General features: G+C 44.0%; 1 protein-coding gene across 1 annotated transcript in view; it reads left to right on the top strand.

Annotated features, from left to right (window-relative positions):
- The window catches only part of LOC132892913 (membrane-associated guanylate kinase, WW and PDZ domain-containing protein 2), a 168,688-nt gene that overhangs the window by 44,402 nt on the left and 99,575 nt on the right, over positions 1-24,711 (top strand). Inside the window, 2 exon segments of the mRNA XM_060931435.1 lie at positions 13,115-13,404; positions 21,778-21,894. Of these exon segments, the coding sequence (XP_060787418.1) occupies positions 13,125-13,404; positions 21,778-21,894 (397 nt within the window). The 5' untranslated portion in view covers positions 13,115-13,124.

Genomic DNA, 24,711 nt, shown 5'->3' on the forward strand with positions numbered 1-24,711 from the left:
AGATATGCAAGTATGAATATTTCATGGGGCGGGATGGTTTGGAACAGGCCATCTAAAATTGGGATAACATTTACCCAGGACGGGTATTTGAGGCGGGTCGTCTAGCTTAAGCTTGATTAGCGTTGTTACGCATGCCAGTGTTTCCCACAGAAATTTTGGAGACTATGGGGGCAAGCCATGGGGGAGGCGCGGGGGTTGTTTAAAATTGAGTGATATGTTAAATATTAAGTTATTACTGAAAAACTATTGATTAAAAAAAACAGACACTGAGAAATGGTCCTATAAACAACTTTACCAATATAAAAGATTACCAGGACTACAAAAATGCAGAAAAATAGGCTTTACTTATCCAAATGCACCTGTTGGTTCAAAAGTTAAAGTGCAGAGAACCTCACAGCACAACATGAAGTTACCTTAAAATATAATATAAATGCTTCAGCTTTCATGTAAGAAAAAAAACTATTAATACTAGTGCTGTGTGCAGACAGTCTCTCCTGAAGACTAAATTAAACAATAATTATAAACTAACAAAATAAATGGCTCAGGCTTCATAGAAGAAAAAAACAATTTGAACAGAATCTCACAGTATGATGCTGAAGCTGCCTAAACAATGGAAAATAAAATACCATTTTGGCAAAAACGTTGGCATCCATTAATTTCTTGTATTAAGTAAAAAAATATGTTGCCAGATACCGCTGATGTTTTACAGCCCAAAATATGTTCAAAACCTGCCAAAATGCACTTAAAACCGCCCAAATTGGGTGGGAAAACGCGCAATCTGGCAACACAGGCGGCAGTAATGGCTGCACTCGTGTCGAGGATGTAAACACAGTTGACGCGGCAATGGACATACATGACATAGTGGATGTAATTTACGTTCACAACTTTTTTTGCTGTCAGAAATATTTAATATTAAATTTTGTGACTCGACTGACAATAGCCGGCGGCATAACAAGCCATAGCCGGCGATTTGCCGCCGGTGACCGGCTACTTTTGAGACCGCTGCTTAAGTCATGCAACATTTGCAGCTTGAAAAGTTTCACCATCCTCTAACAGATGTTTGCAGATCTTTGAAACAGAAAACTTGGAGGTGAAAATGATCAGTTTCTCAATTGCAGTGAAGGAGAAATACCAAATAACGCATGATATGGTCAGGGTGAGTCAATATAGCCAAAATATCACATCACAAATTTTGTGTTAATCCAAGGTACAGCCTCACTGACACCACTCTCCAAGCAGTTGAAAATGAGAAAACTAGAAAGGCACTCGGTAGAGCGCATACCTCTGCCAAGCCACATATTATCAACATCAAATTTGAATCACTTGAACCTAGGATAATACCAAAGGTGTACGCCAAATTTCATCAAAATCTGTTCACACCTGGATCCACATACATATCTGGATTTGCATCAAAATCTAATTAATTGTTCCTTGGCCCATTGTTCCTCAAAATGTCATCAAAATCTGTTCACGGCTTTTTGAGTTACGTTGGGAACAGGAAAACAAACAAATTAACAAACAAACAGACAGAGGCGAAAACATAACCTCCAACAAAGTTGGCAGAGGTAAAGATGGTGTTTTCCCAAACTTCAGCTGTTGGTTTTACTGTATACTCCTGCCCTGTTCTTCTCTGACAGAAATGAAACCTGACACAGTCTTCTGCTGTTGTAGCCCATCCACCTCAGGATCCACCATGTCGTCCATTCCGAGATCCTTTTCTGTTCACCACGGCTGCAAAAAATTGCACCAAGGCGCTGCATGTCTCGAGCCAGAAACATTATCAGTGACCCCTCACACCCTCATTGTGGACTGTTCTCACCTCTGGCCTCTGGAAAGAGGTTCCGCAGCATTAGGTGCAGGACCACCAGGTTCTGTAACAGCTTTTTCCCCCAGGTCATCAGACCGCTGAACTCCAAACCCAAACTCTAAACTTCTATTTATACTTGAACATTCCTAATTCCACAGGTCACTTTATACTCTTGCACTTTATAATATTTTTGCTGCTGCATAATTTAATTTAATACACTTCATATTCTGTGCTGAGCCAAATTGCAATGAAATTTCGTTTGGTGTACACGTGTTGCGTACTGAATGACAATAAAGGTTGTCTAATACCCTGTCCACACTAGGGATTTTGTACCGATACGATACTACTTTCGTACCGCAACACCTGTCCACACTAGCAACTATACCGGTACTGTAGCGGTATAACTGTATCGGTACGAAACCTACCAATGTATGGGTTTCGTACCGGTACAGTATCGGTACTGTAGCGCTTCGCTGTAGTGTGGACAGATGAAGTGGTTCTGTATCGATACAAATATAATGCACATGCGCAAAGTCACACACCTCAATCAATGTCTTCGCTGAATAAAATAGTGAAGAACGGAGATTCGTTTTCTTTGTTTCTTTCTCAACTGCCTCGCGTGTTTTATAGAATTCGACTGAATAAATGACCACCAGAAATACAGACTGTACATTGACAACAAAAAGCACACACACGTTGTTTCATCCGCCATATTCTCGGAAGGAAGTTACTCGGTAACCACGGAAACATTTCGCGCACGCGCATTTCAACTACCATGAAAGAAAACCGCAAACATTTCTCGCTAGTGTGGACAGATGCACTAAACTGTACCGCTATACTTTGTATCGATACAGTTATACCACTATCGTACCGGTATATGTGAACACAGCTTAAGAGTTACCATAGACTTCCTGTCACTTTAAACCGGTATGGCCTTTCTCCTCCGACCTCTGACCTCTCATCAGCAACTTATCAGTCAACAGAACTGCTACTCACTGGAGGTTTATTCTCCATACCATTCTATATAAACGCAAGAGACTGTTCGGCATCAAAATCCCAGGGATAAGGAGTTTCTGAAATACTTAACATGATGAACTCCAGAGCTATTTTCACATGAAATGCATTTAGCGAGGTAGCTTTTTGCACCCAGTTGACTAAATAGCACTGGAAGTGATGATTATTGTAAACATTGAGGAAAGACAGCAGTTCAAGTTACATTACATTAATGGCATTTAGCAGACGCTCTTATCCAGAGCGACATACAACATACCCAGAGCAGCCTGGGAAGCAGTAGGGGGTTAGGTGCCTTGCTCAGTGGCACTTCAGCTATTCCTGCTGGTCCAGGGAATTGAACCTTTTGGTCCAAAAGCTTTAACTATTAGGCCATGGCTTCCCTATGTTCCCCAAGTTCAGCTAATAGCAATCCAGGGTAGCTAATAGCACAGTATAGATAGTTTTCACATGACGTCCCAGAGTCGGGGATTCCCTAGTGGTGGCCATCTTGCGGGTCAAGCTTACCATACAGGTGACTGAGCACACATTGTAACGCGCGAGTACAAAGTCTTCAAAAGAACCCAAGCAGGCTATTTAAAGCTAGCAATGGTGCACACCTGTTGTATTCACGGCTGTCGTAATAGGTCAGATGATGAAGTCAAGCGGAGCTTTTATGGAATTCCCACTGTATGGGAGCACAAAGGCGAGCAAACAAAGAAACTCAGCATACAAAGGAGAAATCTATGGCTTGCGAGAATCAACCGCAAGGATTATCAGCCTTCCAAACACAGCAAAGTCTGCTCCGATCATTTTATAAGTAGTAAGTTGTTTAAATAAACAATCAGTTGTGTTTAAGTTTGTTTTTGGAAACCAAAACATCATGTGAACAATCTCTGGAGAATGCCTAACTGGAACTGCTGAGTGTACGTTTACATTGTAATGTACACTTAATATCGCTCGTTTGTCACGTTTCTATTTGAAACTTGTCACTTCACTCACGCAAGGGTCATTTTTGAAAAACATTTTAGGTCTATTCTGTATGATTTGATTTGTGTTTGGGATGCAAACAGCGCGCCTTTTAGCGGATGCCGCCTGAATCGCGCAGATCCGATTTTTTTTTTTAGGGGGGGCGTTGGAGTGTTGGAGTGTTGGGCGTTGGAGTGAGAAAAAAATAGTTTAAATCGCAAAGCATTTGCGCAGCCCAAGCGGTGTGCAGGACTGCGCAAATGTGCGCAGCTTTCCGATTTAAACTGTTTTTTTCTCATCCTTTACTTCCTGTTTCATGGACTGTAACGGATTTGCTTATTTAGTAATTTTAATACAGAATTTACTTTGAAATTATAATCAGACATTCCAACGCCCCCCCCTAAAAAAAAAATCGGATCTGCGCGATTCAGCCGTGAAAAAGGCGGCATCCGCCAAAAGGTGCGCTGTGAATATATAAAGTTGTATATATCAGACAGCCTTTAAAGTTTGATGAAGTCAGTTTCAGGCTTTGGAGCAGGCTTTGGCAGTTTCAGGCTTTGGCAGCCCTGCATAGTCACTTGAAAATGCATCTTTGTCCACTTCGTAGGGGTCAGTTCCCCCAATCAAGGCCAGTTTGGCTGCATACCGTTGTCGTGAGATGTCGTCTAATGTATCTATATACTTCTGTTTGCTTGATTTTGCCGACATTGATCTTTATTTTAGAAAACTGACTATATAACTTCATAAATTCGTCCGAGATAACGTAGCCGGTAATGGCGATGGTCCATTTTGTTTGCCCCACAAGATGGCGGCTGGAGGGCGTTCCCTGGAATGCCGTGATGTCAGTGAAAACTATCTATTGGATAATGTTGAACTTTAACGTAGGCAGTTCAGGCTAGTGGTAGATATCTACCGTAGCTAACATGAAATTAGCATACTATTATTAGTAAACTACTGCTCACAGATTTTAGAAGAAGAAGAAGAAGAAAACCTTAATAGGCATTACAACACAGTGAAATTCTTTCTTCATATATCCTGGCTTGTTAGAAAGTTGGGGTTGGACATGATCCAGCGCTCCTAGAGCAGATAAGGTAAAGGATTATGCTCAAGGGCCCAACAGTGGTAGCTTGACATGGCTGGAGCTTGAACCCACAGCCTTCTGACCTGTAACTAATGACCATAACTGTGTGTAGCTTTCCCTAGGTGTGGGTGGAGCACAGAGGACGGCAGGACAGAGATCAGGGTTGTAACTCGGCTTTATTGCCAACTTTTCAGTCTTAACCACTACGAGTTACTTTAGCAGACAGACACACACACACACACACACTCCGTGTCTGGTTCCAGGGAGAGCTTTTTTCTCTGCTCTCGCTCTCCCTCCTCATATAGGGCGCAGTCACTGGGAAGACACACAAACAGGTTAATTGCTCTCAGGTGAAGTGATTCTGCCACTTACCTTCCCTGACTCCGCCCTCCTGTCACAGATCGGTGCTTGACCACGCCCCCGCTGCCACATACCCCCACCGCCCGACTCAGGCCGGGCAGCCGTCCGGCCCGCAGCCGACTCCCCCCCCCTTGACGGGAGAGGAAGTCCGCCACGACCATCTGCGCCCCCGGCCTGTGGACCACCTTGAAATTAAAGGGTTGGAGCGCCAGATACCAACGGGTGATCCGCGCGTTGGCATCTTTCATGCGGTGGAGCCACTGGAGGGGCGCGTGGTCCGAACAGAGGGTGAAAGAGCGCCCCAGCAGGTAGTACCGGAGGGCGAGGACCGCCCATTTGATCGCCAGGCACTCCTTTTCAATCGTGCTGTAGCGCCCCTCACGCACTGACAGCTTCCGGCTGATGTATAGGACCGGGCGATCCTCCCCCTCCACCTGCTGGGACAAAACGGCCCCCAGCCCTCTGTCCGACGCATCCGTCTGTAACATAAAAGGGAGAGAGAAGTCAGGGGAGTGTAAAAGTGGCCCCCCACACAGTGCAGCCTTTACCTCCGAGAAAGCCCGCTGGCACTGCTCCGTCCACTGGACCGGATCTGGCGCCCCCTTTTTAGTGAGGTCAGTCAGCGGGCTGGTGACGTCCGAATAATTAGGTATAAACCTACGATAGTAGCCAGCCAGCCCCAGGAACTGTCTCACCCCCTTTTTGGTCTTGGGCCTCGGGCAGGCCGCAATCGCTGCTGTCTTATTAATTTGGGGACGCACCTGCCCGTTGCCCAAGTGGAAGCCCAGATACCGTACTTCCACCCGCCCAATCGCACACTTCTTTGGGTTGGCAGTGAGTCCCGCCCGTCTCAGCGACCTAAGGACGGCCCTCAGGTGTTGCAGGTGCCGCTGCCACTTGTTACTATAAACAATAATGTCGTCCAGGTAGGCGGCCGCATAGGTGGCGTGGGGCCGGAGGACCCGGTCCATCAGCCGCTGAAACGTAGCGGGCGCCCCAAACAGCCCAAACGGAAGTGTGACGAACTGGTGTAAGCCGAACGGTGTGGAAAAGGCCGTTTTCTCCCGGGATAATGGAGTCAAGGGGATCTGCCAATATCCCTTCGTTAAATCCAGTGTCGAGTAGAAGCGAGCCGTGCCTAGTCAATCGAGCAGCTCATCAATACGAGGCATTGGGTACGCGTCGAATTTAGACACCGCGTTGACTTTTCTATAGTCCGCACAGAACCGGACCGAGCCGTCGGCCTTGGGAACCAAGACCACCGGGCTGCTCCAGTCGCTGTGGGACTCCTCGACGATGCCCATTTCGAGCATGGCCTGAAGTTCTTCCCGAACCACCTTTTTTTTGTGTTCGGGTAGTCTATAAGGGCGGCTACGCACTACCACCCCCGGGGGTGTCTCTATGTGGTGTTCTATGAGGTTAGTGCGACCGGGCAGGAGCGAGAACACATCCGAAAACTCGGCCTGCAACTGGGCGACCTCCATGAGTTGGGTCGGGGAGAGGTGGTCTCCACAGGGGACCGGAGAGGTACGTGATGCCAAATTCCCTTTTTGAACCTCCGGCCCCAGCTCCGCCTTCTCCGGAACTACCGACACCAACGCCACGGGGACCTCCTCGTTCCAGAGTTTGAGCAGATTGAGGTGGTAAATCTGTAGCGCCCCACCCCTGTCTGTTCGCCTCACCTCATAGTCGACGTCCCCGACTCGCCGTGTGACCTCAAAGGGTCCTTGCCACTTGGCGATTAATTTGGAGCTCGACGTGGGCAAGAGTACGAGTACTTTATCTCCTGGTGTGAACTCTCTAAGGCGCGTACCCTTGTTGTACAGGCGGGCTTGCCGTTCCTGGGCCTGCCGCAAATTCTCCTGAGTTAGGTGGGTGAGCGTGTGGAGTTTTGCGCGCAGGTCCATAACGTACTGAATTTCATTCTTACTTTGTGAAGGTCCCTCCTCCCAATTTTCCCGCAGCACGTCCAGGATGCCGCGCGGCTTACGCCCATATAATAATTCGAATGGGGAGAACCCCGTGGAGGCTTGAGGGACCTCTCGCACTGAGAACAGCAAGGGTTCGAGCCACTTATCCCAATTACGTGCGTCCTCACTTACGAATTTCTTAATGATATTTTTGAGGGTGCGGTTGAACCGTTCTACTAAACCGTCCGTTTGTGGGTGATATACACTGGTGCGGATCGGCTTAATCCCCAATAACCCATACAGTTCGCGTAGTGTTCGTGACATAAACGTAGTGCCTTGATCAGTCAGAATCTCTTTCGGGATTCCAACTCGGGAGATGACGCGGAAGAGTGCCTCTGCAATACTGCGTGCTGAGATATTGCGCAGAGGCACTGCTTCCGGGTATCGCGTTGCATAGTCCACTAGAACTAATATAAAGCGGTACCCTCGTGCTGACCGATCTAATGGCCTGACGAGATCCATCCCAATTCTTTCAAACGGGGTCTCGATTAACGGTAGAGGGCGCAATGGCGCTTTTGGAATGGCCGCTGGATTTACTAACTGGCATTCGCGACATGCCGTACACCACCTACGGACATCGCCGCGAATCCCCGGCCAATAGAATCGGGCCATTATTCGGGCTAGTGTTTTATCCTGCCCTAAGTGTCCAGCCATGGGATTAAAGTGAGCCGCCTGGAATACCAATTCCCGGCGGCTCTTTGGAATCAAAAGCTGCGTGACTCGCTCTTTAGTTTGAGTGTCCTGCGTCACTCGGTATAACCTATCCTTCATAATCGCGAAGTAGGGGAAGGACGGGGTGGCGTTCGGCGGGAGCGTTTGACCATCGATTACTCTCACTTGGTCAAACGCATGCCGCAGAGTCTCGTCTCGCGACTGCTCTAGTGGGAAATCCGCGAGGGATTCCCCAATAGAGAGAGGAGGAGCCGGTGGCTCCTCACCCTGACGCGGAGATGACGTAGACGGCTCTGCGACAGCTGCTCCCGCCAAAACGACACCGGGACCTCCCCCTGTCAACTGGCAGGACCCACTCTCTACTAGGCGCGTCATTAAACCCCGAAATCCCGGCCAATCAGTCCCCAAAATTAACGAGTGGGTAAGGCGAGGATTAACCGCCGCCTTCACTATAAATTTTTCCCCTCTGAAAATAATGTGGACCGACACCAAAGGGTAGCGGTGAACATCCCCGTGCACACACAACACCTTCACCCCCTGTGCTCCCCCCAATGCCTCGTTTTGAACCAGGCTTTGGCGAATTGAGGTCTGATTACAACCAGAATCCACCAACGCCTGATATGTAGCCCCTTGGATACTCACCGGTATGCGATACGCTCCGGCCCGATCGAGGGCGGCCTCTGGCGCGTCGGGGATCCGAACCACCGCGCCCACTTCCATTGCTGTGCACTGCTGTTGAAGGTGGTCCGGTTCCCCGCAGCGCCAGCAAACCGGCCCGGGCTTCCCCTCTGCACCGGTGATCTGGGGCTCACTCACCTGAGGTGGGGGAGAGACAGACACAGAAGGGAGAAACGGGAGGGCACCGCGGGTGCGGCGGGCCGGCAGGGGTGGTGCCGGCCCCCGCCTCCGCGGTGGGGGAATGGGGCGAGGACGGGACACAGGAGGAGGGGGGAGAGAGAGAGAGAGAGAGAAGAGGAGAGAAGAGATGTCGACATCTGCTGTCCTGCCGCCGAGACAGCCGCCAGATGATCCTCCGCCAGCTCGACTGCCTGATCCAGTGACGCCGGGCGGTGGCACTGGACCCACTCCGCGGCTCCTGCTGGTAAGCGGGCGATGAACTGTTCCAGTACCACCTGATCGACGATTCCCTCGGCGTCGCGATCTTCGGCCCTCAGCCACCGCCAGCAGGCGTCCCGGAGCTGCTGGCCGAACGCGAACGGGCTGCCGACTTCCTCCATCCGCAGCGCGCAGAAGCGCTGGCGCTGCTGCTCCGGCGTGCGCCCCACGCGCTGAAGGACAGCCCGGCGAAGGTCGGCGTAGGCCAGCCGGCGATCGGCGGGGAGCTGTAGTGCAGCCAGCTGCGCCTCTCCCGTCAGGAGGGGGAGGAGGCGCGCCGCGCGCTGCTCCATCGGCCACCCCGAGGCTTCGGCGACCTGCTCGAACAACGTGAAGAAAGCCTCGGGGTCATCCTGCGGGCCCATCTTAGTTAAGGTGAGGGGAGACGGGCCCGCGGCCGGAGCGCTGGTGGGCCCCGCCGACGCGAGGAGACGCCGGAACGCCTTGCGATCTTCTTGCTGGGCCAGCACCAGGGCATCGAAGCGCCGCTCTTGTTCCTTTCGGAGTGTGACGAGCGCCTGGTGCTGGCTTTGCTGAGCCGTGGCGAGGGTGTGGACCAGGTCGGTGAACGGGGAGGATTCCATGGGGCTGCTGGGTTGGTGCTCCATATCCCGGGTTCCGGCACCACTGTAGCTTTCCCTAGGTGTGGGTGGAGCACAGAGGACGGCAGGACAGAGATCAGGGTTGTAACTCGGCTTTATTGCCAGCTTTTCAGTCTTAACCACTACGAGTTACTTTAGCAGACAGACACACACACACACTCCGTGTCTGGTTCCAGGGAGAGCTTTTTTCTCTGCTCTCGCTCTCCCTCCTCATATAGGGCGCAGTCACTGGGAAGACACACAAACAGGTTAATTGCTCTCAGGTGAAGTGATTCTGCCACTTACCTTCCCTGACTCCGCCCTCCTGTCACAGACCGGTGCTTGACCACGCCCCCGCTGCCACACTGTGCCACCAATGTTCTTGCTAATATTGGGAAATGTCTGCTAGCTAGGTGCCTAGCTGGAGAAGATTAGCAACAAACAAACCACCCATCCAGTTACCAAAAGAACTGCTGGGCTACCTCGGCTCAGCACTGAAGTATCACCAAAGGTCAGCTCCAGAATTATTAGCGCCCTCGATAAAGGGTAAAGATTATTAACGTTTTGTTGTTATTTTTGTCTTTTTTTTTTTAAATCACCCCTTTCTATCCATTACACTAAAGTTGGCCACCGCTCACACTTGTTTATACTGTTGGAACAGCAAGGGCTTGAAGTGACAGCACTGTTCTCATACTGTCACATCTCTAGTGTCTCATGGCAACTGTACCAGCCCCTCATGCTGGTGTGGCCAACTGTCACTTTACTCAGCTTCCCTCTCTCGCAGAAGCTAAAAGTCCTTCAGCACTGCAGCATGTCACACTGTTTGAGGATCCGTCTCATGATAGAAATGGACGCTTCAGTGAGTTTGATCGATCTTGCTAAGTCACTAATGGCATTTTCTATGTAATTGGGTGGCTGGAATAAGCCAAATGTCATCCAGTTTTATAGGAAATGATAAGGCTAGACAAATTTTATAGTCTAACCATATTCACAGGTCAAAACTATTTAGTGTAGTTTAACACAAGATTTACGCTTACAGTATTATGACAAGCCTTTTACATTTACACTACTGTCCTGTATGCATGCCCGTGTATGGTTGTGTTTTGCAAACACTGAACATCTCACAACGTGACACAATGTTGGTCTTGCATAACAAACAAGCTTTCAAGCTCTACCATCTGCTTCCTTTCCAGTGGTTCGCTTATTCAGTAACATGGAGCTATTAGGTGTAAAGTTAGTAAGTGAATATTTTACTGTTATATACTTGCTACATGAGAGTGAACCAAAAAGACTATAATAAACCATAATAATATGGATGTGACATCATGGGCCAAAACGTAGCTATTTGTTCCCATTTTCAGGTGCAATTAGGTCACATTCTGCATGGTAAATCTTGCATGTTAAGAATGAAACTGGGACAAAACCTTTAAAGCAATTTAAGCACCATGGATGTTGCAAAAGTATGAACACAGAGTGTGCATTTCTCCCTCACACGTGCATTTGACAGAAGGTAATGCAAAAAAAAGTGGGAAGATAGCATAAATACATACAGGTTATTTTAATCGAATGCTCAAAAAAACCCCATAAGTGCCTGTGTAAATCACCTCTGAATACAAGGACATTTTCCGGTGTGAATATTTACTTAACATTTGGAGTTAACTGTCCAGATTCTTCGTGTCAAAGCACAGTTATCACTTTCATTTATTTTTCTTTGACTAATATTACATTCAACAAAAGTAAAGATATTTAAGTTATTCCACGAAATCAAGTCGTACATGAGCTGATAGCTGACGAGGAGCGTAGCGCCGAGTCGGCTATTAGCCATGTACAACAAGATTGAGTGAAATAATTGTTTTATTCTATCCACATTCACTGGATTTGTATTTTTTGCAAATTCGATAAATAAAAACTTTATACAAAACGTCCGACAAAATAATGTCCGCTTAGAATGTAAACAAACTGGTGAAATGACCGTAGCAATTTGTGAAAAATGCGATAATAAAAATTCTTGAAAAATACAAAAAGATACGTTCTTACCATCAAATAATTTCATTCCATATTCTGTTGCTGTTTTGGGGTTTTGTTTTCGAGTAGAGTTTTTATTTCGTCCTTTGTTGGTTCAGCAACACGTTCTGCCATTTTGTTTTTCTCTACTCATGGTATATGAGCTGATAGCCTAGAAGTAGAGTAGCCAATCAGAGTGCCCGATTGCTCATATCCGGTGAATGTGGATAGAATAATTTTACCAACCGAGGACAAAATAAAAACGCTACTCAAAAACAAAACCCTAAAAAATACAAAAAAAAAGCAACAAAATATGGAATAAAAGTATTTGATGTTAAGAACATATCTTTTTTAAATTTGTCTAGAATTATTATTATTGCATTTTTCACAAATTGCTCCTGTCATTTCACCGATTTGTTTACATTCTAAGCGGAAATGATCTTCTCATCTCATCTCATTATCTGTAGCCGCTTTATCCTGTTCTACAGGGTCGCAGGCAAGCTGGAGCCTATCCCAGCTGACTACGGGCGAAAGGCGGGGTACACCCTGGACAGGTCGCCAGGTCATCACAGGGCTGACACATAGACAAAGACAACCATTCACACTCACATTCACACCTACGGTCAATTTAGAGTCACCAGTTAACCTAACCTGCATGTCTTTGGACTGTGGGGGAAACCGGAGCACCCGGAGGAAACCCACGCAGACACGGGGAGAACATGCAAACTCCACACAGAAAGGCCCTCGCCGGCCACGGGGCTCGAACCCGGACCTTCTTGCTGTGAGGCGACAGCGCTAACCACTACACCACCGTGCCGCCCGGAAATGATCTTATCAGACGTTTTGTATAAAGTTTTTATTTATCAAATTTGCAAAAAATAAAAATACTCTGTTACCTCAAAATCCAGTGAATGTGGATAGAATAAAACAGTAACTCCGCTCAAGCTCATCATACATGGCTTATAACCAACTCGGCGCTATGCGCTTCGTCGGCTATCAGCTCATGTACGACTCGATTTCATGGAATAACTTAAATGTTAAATGTTTTTTTTTAAATCCTCTAAAAAAAATGAATCCATACTACTTCCTGTAGTACTAAGGTCAAAATGTTGGTTTTGTGACAACTCTAAGACCCGAAGAGTAAATAGTATAAACGTGACCTGTATATTGGTTGTTGTTTCATATAATTTTATATGTTGAATTCTAAATTATACAGCTTATGAGGAATAAAGTTCAGGCAGTGTTAATTCTACCCCATGCAGAGTGCACATCTGCTGATTCGTCTGCCAAGCCCCAAACGGGCCTCTCAAAATGCATGCAAATGAGAGAGCTCTCTAAAGTGCTGGTCAGGGTTGACATTGACCCCAAGGCTTATGTATTTTTATATAAAGATTAGCTCTCCCAGCTTCTGGCTTTATGACATTATTCTAGCTCTTATTAAGCAGGCTCTTATTTCTGGTTCATGGTCTAAAGCTAGATTATATATTGAGTGAAACCCGGTGAAAATATAATGTGGATTTAATATTGGATTGAAACACAAACTCTTTCTTTCTTGCTTTCTCAGTTCGTTTGCCATGGCTAAGGTGGACGTGAAGAAGCTGCACTGGCGATCTAAAGTGCAGGAGAGCTTCGTTCCTCTGTTAGGCAGCTCAGGAGAACTGGGCGTGGCCATTGGCGGTGGCGCAGACTATGGCGAGTTTCCGTTTGTCACAGCTGCGCCGGGAGGCGGGATCACAGTTGGTGATATCATTTTGGAGATCGGAGGGACACCTGTTCTAGGGATGACCTTGGGTGATGTCCGTGGCGTGCTCAACTCCTGCCCCCATCCTATTCGCATCAAGACTGTTACACCAGGTAATGCACAAATGACACCAAATAGCTTTCTCTCATCGTTACTATGGAATACCATTTTAACACAGCGTCTTAGATGTTTTAAACAATTAATAAAATAATCGCTAGCTACCTTGAAATGCTGACAATGTAGTAGTTAATACAAAACAAACGTGATTGCTATTGTTTTCACGTCAGTTGAATTTGGTTACATTTTTGTCGTAACATTTTCTTTTATTGACTAGTTCCTCCATTTTCATGTGTAGCTGAGAGTTGGAACTGACCATGATCAGCAGGATGTTGTCTTCATCTCACACCAGAGTTGTCTACTCCTCTTGTAGCCACTGCTGCAACGGTTATGTTTGTGCAGGAATAATATTTTACACCTGACCGTGACTCCTCACTGCCTTCTCAGCTTAGACTGATTACCAGCTCTTCCTCAGTGGTCCCCTTTATCTCTTTCTCTCTGTGAATAAATCTATCACCATCTCTCACCTCACTAGCCCTTGGTCCACTATTAGTTTGTGGTACAGATTGTATTAGGTTATACCTAATCATCTAATCTACGAGGCAGAGTGTACAGTATTTTGGAGATGAATAACTGACTGACGAGGAAGCATCTATAATATGAGAGTTCCATGGATTAAAGTTTTCCGTCGCTACGACGGATTTCCGTCAACTGGGAGCGCTAAAGGTCAATAATGAGAGTGATGCAGATCCGAGGGAAAAAAGGAGTGGGGGGTTTGGCCCATAGGTCTGACACCGATGTGATTTAGAACTTCACCAAGCTGCTGTGACTGCCTGTTGTTGAACCCTTTCTTGTGCTATGTTTGAGTATATGTAAAGGAATAAGTTGTTGCGCTAGATAGGCCTAAATAAATAAATACAGCCTCCGCTACTGTCTAGTCCCGGGGAGGCTCGGTGTAGGCCACTGATGAAACTATTTGGCTGTCCTATACTAGGCAACTAGGTTACTTGTCTACTACTAATACTAGGCCTTTTGTAGTAGTAGTAGTAATAATGATATTTGCCTATTGAAAGGTGATCAGGTGAAAAGTTGAAGCCGCAGCAAGACCTTTGCTATTAAGCGTTTTGTAGGCTTCGGCAGACAACGTTCTGGAAAGGCTGTGTTTTTCTTTGGTTTGATTAGCCTACGATTTAATCCTTAAACATTATGGTTTCAGCAGGCTGCAGAGTCGGGCTGCAAGATTTCCCGACACTTGTTTAAGATGCCAAACTTCATAGTAAGGAGAAAATAATTCCACAGTATTTAGTGCCTCGTCAGTCTCAAAAATTAATAGTGAAGAACCAACGCGAATTAAGTGCCAAAAAAACATCTCGTAGGCCTATATTTTACATTTTCTAAAAAGTCCGGAATTGGAAGTCGGTCAGTGGAGTGTAATGAAGTGTCTCATTCACTAAACACAAAAGGTCAGAAAACAGTGGAGAAAACAGCTATTGCTTAAATAGGCTACTAATGGTTTACATTAGTAATTTAATGTATGTGACAAATAAATTCATTGATTAAATAGATAAAGAAGCGAATACTCCGAAGCTCAAAATTCAGGAAAGTGGCTCCGGTGTCGCAAGTGCACAAGAACAGTTATTTGAAAGTTAACCTAATGAATTTGCGCGTGCGCGTGCGATTTTATGAAGAACCGGGACAACTGGCATTCGGTGAAAGATTCACACCTATGACTCATTATATTCGCGCGCGCCCTCTCGCCCACTGCTGCTTCGTTTTCCTGATTTACACGCGTGTCTGAAGATGGAGAAATATTGAGTGTTTTTTTTGTTTTTTCGTTTTCCAGATTGAATGAAATACTTGAATGATCGGATGATACACGGACCTCCTCCACTCTGCCCCGAGTTTGCGAAAGTAGCTGTTTTCAGTGACTGAAACCTCCATATAAGTGTGAATGAGCAGTGCAACCGAATAAATAAATATGCGTCTTTTTAATCCGGCTACATGTAGGCTATCACTGCGCAAAGCCTCTAATGTTGAAATGGTAGTAATATTTGTTAAAATAATAGTAGGCTAATTTCCACATTAATCGGTAAAATGGCCCAAGGGATGTGATGGGGGGATGGCTGTTTTATAAGGGGAATGATTTGAGATTTTTATTTCAGAAGGGGGATGCCATCCCCCCACATCCCCCCTCAACTTGAGTACTGCATATAAGGCCACCGGATATAGGCCCTTCGATTTCCATCACTAGAGCGCGTCAAATTACTTTCGGTTTTGCCAGCATGGATGCGCTTCTTTTTAAATGAAGGCACAGATGTGTCAGACATCGACACAACGGTAAAGAATAAGTGGAGATGGGCTTGGCGAAATGAAATGGGCGATAATGGCAAGCCATTTAGTTCATGGTGCAAAAAGATGAAAATGGCAGGTGTGTGCTTTTGTGTAGTTTGCCATACAAAAAAGTCTATGGAAGCAATGGCAAAAAACTAGATGCCTTTGGTTTCACCGCGAAGAAGCAGAAAAAGTGAACTTTCACTTTACTTTTCTTGTTTCCTGGTTTTATGTCAACAGATTTTCTTATTTTTCTTTCTGTTCCACTCTTCTGAAAGCATGGTTCAAGTTTGACTGCACTTGCACTTTTCTCTTAACCACTGCTGTGCATTACTAAAGTATTGTTGAAATAAATTTGCACTTTGCGCTGAAAACTTGATGTTTCATCATTTATAGCCAGTAATGACAATGGTAAAGTCTTGCCTTAGCTTTAGTCATTTGTTAAAATTATGTAAATGTACTATAAGTAGGGGCCTAGGGGATAATGGACAACACGGTGTTTAAAATTTGACGCATCGCTGACGTGGTAGGGGCCAACGACATGGAACTTTTTTTTTTCAGTCAGATGATTTTTTTTTGCTTTAATCCAGCAATATCTTCACAACCATTTGCATTTCCAAAGTGTTTATTGAAATGAAAAGATGGATTTTTCAGTATTTCAGTTTTCAGTTGTACTCGTATTTAGGTAATCTCATCAGTTGAAGCATAAACACTCCACACTTTGGGGCAAAATACCACCGATTCAGCCATATGGTGACAGGAAACAGACATGTGCAACATATTTATACTGAGCCAGCAGTATTTTTAATTAGGTAAGCTAAATTGCTCATCCAGTGCAAATAGTCATTAAATCATCTCTAAGTAGCACTTACAACACTAGGCAATTATAGAGAGTATGTTTGGAGTCTTTATGTCCAAGGCTATCATTGTATCAGGTTATCGTCTAACCTTATCCTTATCCTAACCTGCTAGAGGGAACAATTTATTTTATTTATCTCATCTCATTCTCATTATCTGTAGCCGCTTTATCCTGTTCTACAGGGTTGCAGGCAAGCTGGAGCCTATCCCAGCTGACTACGGGCGAAAGGCAGGGTACACCCTGGACAAGTCGCCAGGTCATCACAGGGCTGACACATAGACACAGACAACCATTCACACTCACATTCACACCTACGCTCAATTTAGAGTCACCAGTTAACCTAACCTGCATGTCTTTGGACTGTGGGGGAAACCGGAGCACCCGGAGGAAACCCACGCGGACACGGGGAGAACATGCAAACTCCGCACAGAAAGGCCCTCGCCGGCCACGGGGCTCGAACCCGGACCTTCTTGCTGTGAGGCGACAGCGCTAACCACTACACCACCGTGCCGCCCCCATATATATATATATATATATATATATATATATATATATATAGTGGTTAGCACTGTCGCCTCACAGCAAGAAGGTCCAGGTTCGAGCCCCGTGGCCGGCGAGGGCCTTTCTGTGCGGAGTTTGCATGTTCTCCCCTTGTCCGCGTGGGTTTCCTCCGGGTGCTCCAGTTTCCCCCACAGTCCAAAGACATGCAGGTTAGGTTAACTGGTGACTCTAAATTGACCGTAGGTGTGAATGTGAGTGTGAATGGTTGTCTGTGTCTATGTGTCAGCCCTGTGATGACCTGGCGACTTGTCCAGGGTGTACCCCGCCTTTCGCCCGTAGTCAGCTGGGATAGGCTCCAGCTTGCCTGCGACCCTGTAGAACAGGATAAAGCGGCTAGAGATAATGGATGGATGGGGATATAATTTGTGCTAACAGCACTGGCGCAAATTGTTACTCTCACTCAGGACCTTTCTACTTTCTCTACTTCTTCTTCTTCTCCTAATGTTTTTAGGACACTATTTCTCCCTCAGTTTCCAACCAATCATCACCAAATTTCACATGAAGAATACCTCGGGGCTAAATTAAGTTGCTATGACTTTTGCTGCTGATCCGGATCACCGAACCGGAATGATCCATGAAAAACGGGCTTTTTCCTCACTAAGCGTCATTCTCTATCTCTTACCGTTCCGGATCTATAGGGTACGGTGACCAGACGTCCCGGTTTGTAAGAGTTAACGCAAATCACTGTGACTTTAGTCACAGTATCAATCTAGTTATTATTATTTTGCTAAATTTGGTTTGTCTATTTTTGTGTGTGGATCAATATGTGTCGTCTCTGCTGAAATTGATCTAACAGGCCTGTTTTTTTATTTTATTTTATCACAGTAACAGGATTTGATTAAAACGATTTCTGTTGCTGGGATGTTTTATACACAGAGCAGAAGATTATTAGTTATATACTAATTAATAAAGCTGTGTTTGAAGAGAACCAAGTTATAAATTACACATTTAATGTCATGATGGACAGACAGCATATTTAAAGGTGTGGATACGTGTCTGACTGATGTCAGTACTAATGTTCTTTTATGACACTGAAATATGTTTTATTAGCAGAGCTTATGCTGTCTCAGTGAGGGGCGGGGTTGTCTCATGCCGGGTGCTGTCTGTCATTTTGACAGAGGGGAGAGGGATGCAGGCTATCGATAACAACCAAGTGGCTCGTCATGAGAGTCTATAAAGCACTGCGGTCCAAATGGACAGTTCAGAGAAACTGAGTAGAGTGGCTCAGGAGATTGCATCTTTATTCCATTTATAGAAATGGCACCATAAATGACTTCCTAGCTTGCAAACATTGGACATGTGTATGAGTTCTTACACTTGCTAGGCAGTGATAATATTATTTCTGCTATGTCTGTCATATTTTGAACGCTCCTCTCTATTTAGTAAGCAGTAATCTCTATCTGCCATCTGTAGCCTATGTGCTATTACTATACTTCTTCATTTTCAATAAACACCATTAGGGGCTATTTAAAGTAGTCACTGTTGTTATGGTATAAAATTTATGGGCAGTTTCACAATCAGCATATACTTTTCGGATCCACGACAGTCCAAAAATCAAACCTTGGATTTTTTTTTTTGTTTCTCTGCTGCCAAAAAGTACCTTTTGAGATGGAAATGATCTGCGCAGAATTTCAGAGCTTCCGGTCATATACTGGGTGTGTTACTTGTGGTGAGAAGGACCGCATACACAGTTGTGCATTTCTAAAATTGACCCAATTTTTTATAGTCTACAAAAGTAAGGTATAGAAAGTGAAAAACTGTTGAAGTGAATGTGATTTTAAGTACAAGTTTTTAAGTTCTGTCCAGCAATGTTTGTACATGGTGGTAACTGTAACAACCAATTGAAGTGGTGACGATTCTTGTGGTTTTCCGGAGAGGACACTTTTTGACGGACTCACATTTCAACCACATGTGAGGCTCTGCTGCAAATGTATTTCACATCTGTTTCAAGGTCTGGGTATTTTGTTTGTTTGTTTGTTTGTTTGTTTGTTTGTTTTTTATTCTGCAACAACTACAGAGTATTCTGCTTCAAAAGAGACAAATATTTTCTTAAAAAATCATTTGCAACCTCATCATATGGTGAGCGTTTTCCAGAGAGGACATTTTTAACGGACAAAGGATAGTGTCAGAGGCATTAGTGTAACTTCCACTTAAATATCTTTCTATTGTGAATGAAAGTATAAAAAGTATACGTCCCAAGTTAGTGCTAAAAAAATGCAATTCTGAATTTAACCAGTAAAATCTAAGTGTAATAATTAAAGTAGAATTAAATGAAATGGCCACAAGGTCAAAACTGAGCCTACATTTGACTCTTACAAACATATTTATAAGAACTTATAAGAGACATTAGTGCTGTAGGTTGGGCTGGTGTGTCCCTGTAAAATAAGGTATAAGAAACTTCATATATACAGTCAAGTCGGAAAGTCTGCGCACCCCTTTCACCTTCTCCACATTTTATTACATTGCAGACTTATTCTACAATAGATTGCGTTCCTTTTTTTGTCACAAAATTCTACACAAAATAGCCCATAATGACAAAGTGGAAGCAGTGTGCACACCCTTTGATATGACACCCAAAAGTGAGCTGAGGTGCATTGTGTTTCCACTGATACTGCTTGAGATGTTTCTACAACTTAATTGGAGTCCAGCTGTGGTACAGTAAATTCAATTGATTGGACATGATTGGGCATTGCCAACACCTGCCTATATAAGGTCCCACAGTTGACGGTGCATGTCAGAGCAAACTCCAAGCCATGGGGTCAAAGGAATTATCTGCAGACCTCAGAAACAGGATTGTGTCAAGGCATAGATCTAGAGAAGGGTACAGGAAAATTGCTGTAGCTTTACAGGTCCCAAAGAGCACAGTGGCCACCATCATTCGTAAATGGAAGAAGTTTTGAACCACCAAGAATCTTCCTAGACCTGGCCGCCCGGCCAAACTGCACCATCGGGGAAGACGGGCCTTGGCCAGGGAGGTGAGCAGAAACCCGAGGGTCACTCTGGCAGAGCTCCAGTGTATCCTTGTGGAGATGGGAGAAGCTTTCAGAAGATCAACCATCCAGGCAGCACTCCACAAATCAGGCCTTTATGGTAGAGTGGCCAGACGGAAGCCACTCCTTAGTAAAAGGCACATGACAGCCCACTTGGAGTTTGCCAAAAGGCACTTAGAGGACTCTCAAACCATGAGAAACAAGATTCTCTGGTCTGATGAAACCAAAATTGAACATTTTGGCCTGAATACCAAGTGTTACGTCTGGAGGAAACTAGGCACTGCTCATCACCTGGCTAATGCCATCCCTACAGTTGAAGCATGGTGGTGGCAGCATCATGATGTGGGGATGTTTTTCAGCAGCGGGAATGGGGCGACTAGTCCTGATAGAGGGAAAGATGAATGCAGCTAAGTACACCGAGATCCTTGAAGAAAACCTGCTCCAGAGTGATCTGGACCTCAGACTTGGGCAAAGGTTTACCTTCCAATATGCCAACAACCCGAAGCACACAGCCAAGAGAACAAAGGAGTGGCTTTGGAGAAAGTCTGTGAATGTCCTTGAGTGGCCCAGCCAGAGCCCAGACCTGAATCCAATTGAACATCTGTGGAAGGAGCTGAAAATGGCTGTCTCTCGATGCTCCCCATCCAACCTGACAGAGCTTGCAAGGATATGCCAAGAGGAATGGGCAAAAATGTCCAGAAACAAGTGTGCTAAGCTCGTAGCTTCTTTCCCAAGATGCCTTGAAGCTGTAATTGCTGGCAAAGGTGCATCAACCAAGTATTAGGCTAAGGGTGTGTACAGATATGTAACCCCTAAATAACTTATTTTTGTCAGTAAAGTAAAATTGCATATTTTCTAAAAACCTGCTTCCACTTTGTCATTACGGGCTATTTTGCGTAGAATTTTGTGACAAAAAATTAACTCAATTTATTGTAGAATAAGTCTGTAACGTAATAAAACGTGGAGAAGGTGAAAGGGGTGTGCAGACTTTCCAGCTTGACTGTATATATACACATGACCTACTGTAGTTGCAGGAGTTAATATTATTCAAAAAGAACCATAATTGTGAAACAGCCCTTATAGATTTGAATTTTCATAATGTTGCCTCATAGAATTAAACAACTGCGCTTAGATTTCCATAACAAGTAAGTTTCACGCCATCTAGTTTTTCAGTCTTCCCAACCAGTCCTTCCTTCATATTTCCATCTTATTTCATTTTTTTGGCTTGTTTCCATTAAAAAAAAAGTGCAGACACGACTACTACAGCCAGTTTTTCGTCCAGAAAAGTCACGCGATGGAGCCCGCTTGTGTTCATTTTTACAAGAATGCTCTCAGGACATCTCCCCAGATGAAAGATTGTGTAGTGTGTGAGCCTCGTCTGTGATCACACACTGCATATCACAAGTGATAAGTTATAGAGTATGAGCAGGACAGCAATTCATAGATTTTGAAAGTCATATTGTGTCCACTAGGACTGGGTGATGTGATGATATAATATCGATGTTGTGATAAATTGAATCATGGTACCCTTTTTTTTTTGGACATATCATGGATATTGTGATATCTGTTAATTAGTGGAAACATTTTTAAAGTAATTATAAACTGACTGGAAGCAGCTGATGGGATGTTACATATTTCATATTTTGGACGATATATTTTGTAATTCTTTTTCTCTCCCTCTTTTACAGACTCAACACTGTGTAAGGATCTGAGGCTGTATCTGAGTAAATGTTTCACACCTGGTTGCGTGGACAGTCAACTCCAACAAGTCATACGGGAAAATCTCTATCTGCGTGCAGTACCATGTGAGTGTCTCTCTCTCTCTCATGAGAAAGGGATGCATGCAGCAGCATATTTAAATATTACTTAGACACCCTACCTACTGAATATGGGAAATATGCCACTCATATTTTTCATTTGGGACATAAATCTCCATATGTCACTCGTGAAGAAATTGATGAATAGTTTTGAAAAATTTAGGTACTTTTTGTTTGTGAATGTATCGATATAATAAAAAGAACATCACACGTTGACTTGACTATATGAATTTTATCTTCTCGTGTTGAAAAACTCACGTTTTTCATACGAAATACATCGTGGATCTGAGTGACATATTTAAATAATATTGACTGGCTTTTTCGTTGTATATCAGACATATTCCTTTCAGCTAGCATGATATTGAATGAGACGAAGATGGGCTGAATGTAATATATCTGATATCCCAAAAAAAAAAGCCAGCCGCTATTATTATTATTATTATTATTATTATTATTATTATTATTATACATACACATTCCTTTCGGGTGTTCAACGCGTCTTTCTCTTTCAAAATTCTCTCAAAATTGTCCATATTTAATGAAGCGAACCTGGCACCCATGTTTGTTTACAAATGGTCAGTGGCTCGCTAGCGTGGAAGTTTTATGTCTCCGACATGTCTCTTTTCCAGTTTTTCGATGTCCATTGGTATGTTTTTCTCTTGTAAATATGCGAATGCGCAGCAGAAAACTTTCTCATTGAATATTTGCATCAGCTCCGACGTGTGACGTCATGTTGTCTTGACAACCATGCAATATCGTATGCCATATTCAATGCTCATTCTCCACTGGGTAGAGTGATGTACGTAATACACATAGGATAAGCGATATGCTAACAATATTGCATGCTATCAAACCAAATGAATGAAACCTGCTAGAAGGGAATAGAATACATGTTTTTATTCCATCGAAAAAGTGGCCTGTATGTATAATAATTCCCGATATTTCACTCCGATGATGTCACTCTCAGTGTTTTCCGGCTAACTTGATGCGCGTTGTCAAAATGGCGAACTGGTTCAAAATGAAAATTCTTTTGATTAACTTGCATATTTTTTTTTGTGGATGTGTCCATATAATATAAACAGCATTCCATGGTGTGTGAAGATATCAAGTTTATCTTCTCAGGTTGAAAAATGTATCCATTCACCACTCGAAGATAAACGTCATATCTTCGCACCATCATGTAATATCCTTCATATATATATATATATATATATATATATATATATATATATATATATATATATATATACAGGGTGCGATTTGTCAAAAAAACAGAAGGGGGGATGTTTTTTTTTTTAATCATGAAACGTCACAAAATTAAGGTAACAATAGGCTAACAGCTCAATAACATCCGATGATATCAAATGAATAACACTAAATGAAAACGAACACTAAAGCAGAGATAGTAAATTCATCTTCCTATCTCTCTGACTAAATACACGAACACTAACACAACAAAGTTCGCATTGCTTGTTGTGTTGCTGTGATATTTCTCTCCCTCCGGATTAAATGGACAGTGACTCGAAAATCACTAAAATACATGAATACTAAATGAACAGTTTGCTCTGATGGCGCAGTTCACATTGTGCGCAGCTTTCCGATTTAAACTGTTTTTTTCTCATCCTTATACTTCCTGTTTCATGGACTGTAACGGATTTGCTTATTTAGTAATTTTAATACAGAATTTACTTTGAAATTATAATCAGACACTCCAACGCCCCCCCTAAAAAAAAAAAAATCGTCCGTGAAAAAGGCGGCATCCGCCAAAAGGCGCGCCGTTTGCATCCCTGCATAGAACGCAAAGATATTGTTATTATCTACAATGTATCTATTTGCTGGGGACGTTCGTGAACATCAAAGCTGCCACTTTGGGTCATTTTGAAAGTGAGTGCAATGTAGACCATAGAAAACTGTGTCACAACATGCCTGTCATGTCAACTTTTTTTTGGTTTGTTTGTTTTATTGACGGGGTTGTCCCCGAGGATTTTTTTTTCAGCAGAGAGAAAAACCAGAGGGGGGGGATGATCCCCACCATCCCCCCCCAGCAAATCGCACCCAGTTTACAGTATATATATATATATATATATATATATATATATATATATATATATACAACCCCGATTCCAAAAAAGTTGGGACAAAGTACAAATTGTAAATAAAAATGGAATGCAATAATTTACAAATCTCAAAAGTGATATTGTATTCACAACAGAACATAGACAACATATCAAATGTCGAAAGTGAGACATTTTGAAATTTCATGCCAAATATTGGCTCATTTGAAATTTCATGACAGCAACACATCTCAAAAAAGTTGGGACAGGGGCAATAAGAGGCTGGAAAAGTTAAAGGTACAAAAAAGGAACAGCTGAAGGACCAAATTGCAACTCATTAGGTCAATTGGCAATAGGTCATTAACATGACTGGGTATAAAAAGAGCATCTTGGAGTGGCAGCGGCTCTCAGAAGTAAAGATGGGAAGAGGATCACCAATCCCCCTAATTCTGCGCCGACAAATAGTGGAGCAATATCAGAAAGGAGTTCGACAGTGTAAAATTGCAAAGAGTTTGAACATATCATCATCTACAGTGCATAATATCATCAAAAGATTCAGAGAATCTGGAAGAATCTCTGTGCGTAAGGGTCAAGGCCGGAAAACCATACCGGGTGCCCGTGATCTTTGGGCCCTTAGACGGCACTGCATCACATACAGGCATGCTTCTGTATTGGAAACCACAAAATGGGCTCAGGAATATTTCCAGAGAACATTATCTGTGAACACAATTCACCGTGCCATCCGCCGTTG

The sequence above is a fragment of the Neoarius graeffei genome, chromosome 10, assembly GCF_027579695.1.
Source record: "Neoarius graeffei isolate fNeoGra1 chromosome 10, fNeoGra1.pri, whole genome shotgun sequence".
Taxonomy (NCBI): Eukaryota; Metazoa; Chordata; class Actinopteri; order Siluriformes; family Ariidae; genus Neoarius; species Neoarius graeffei.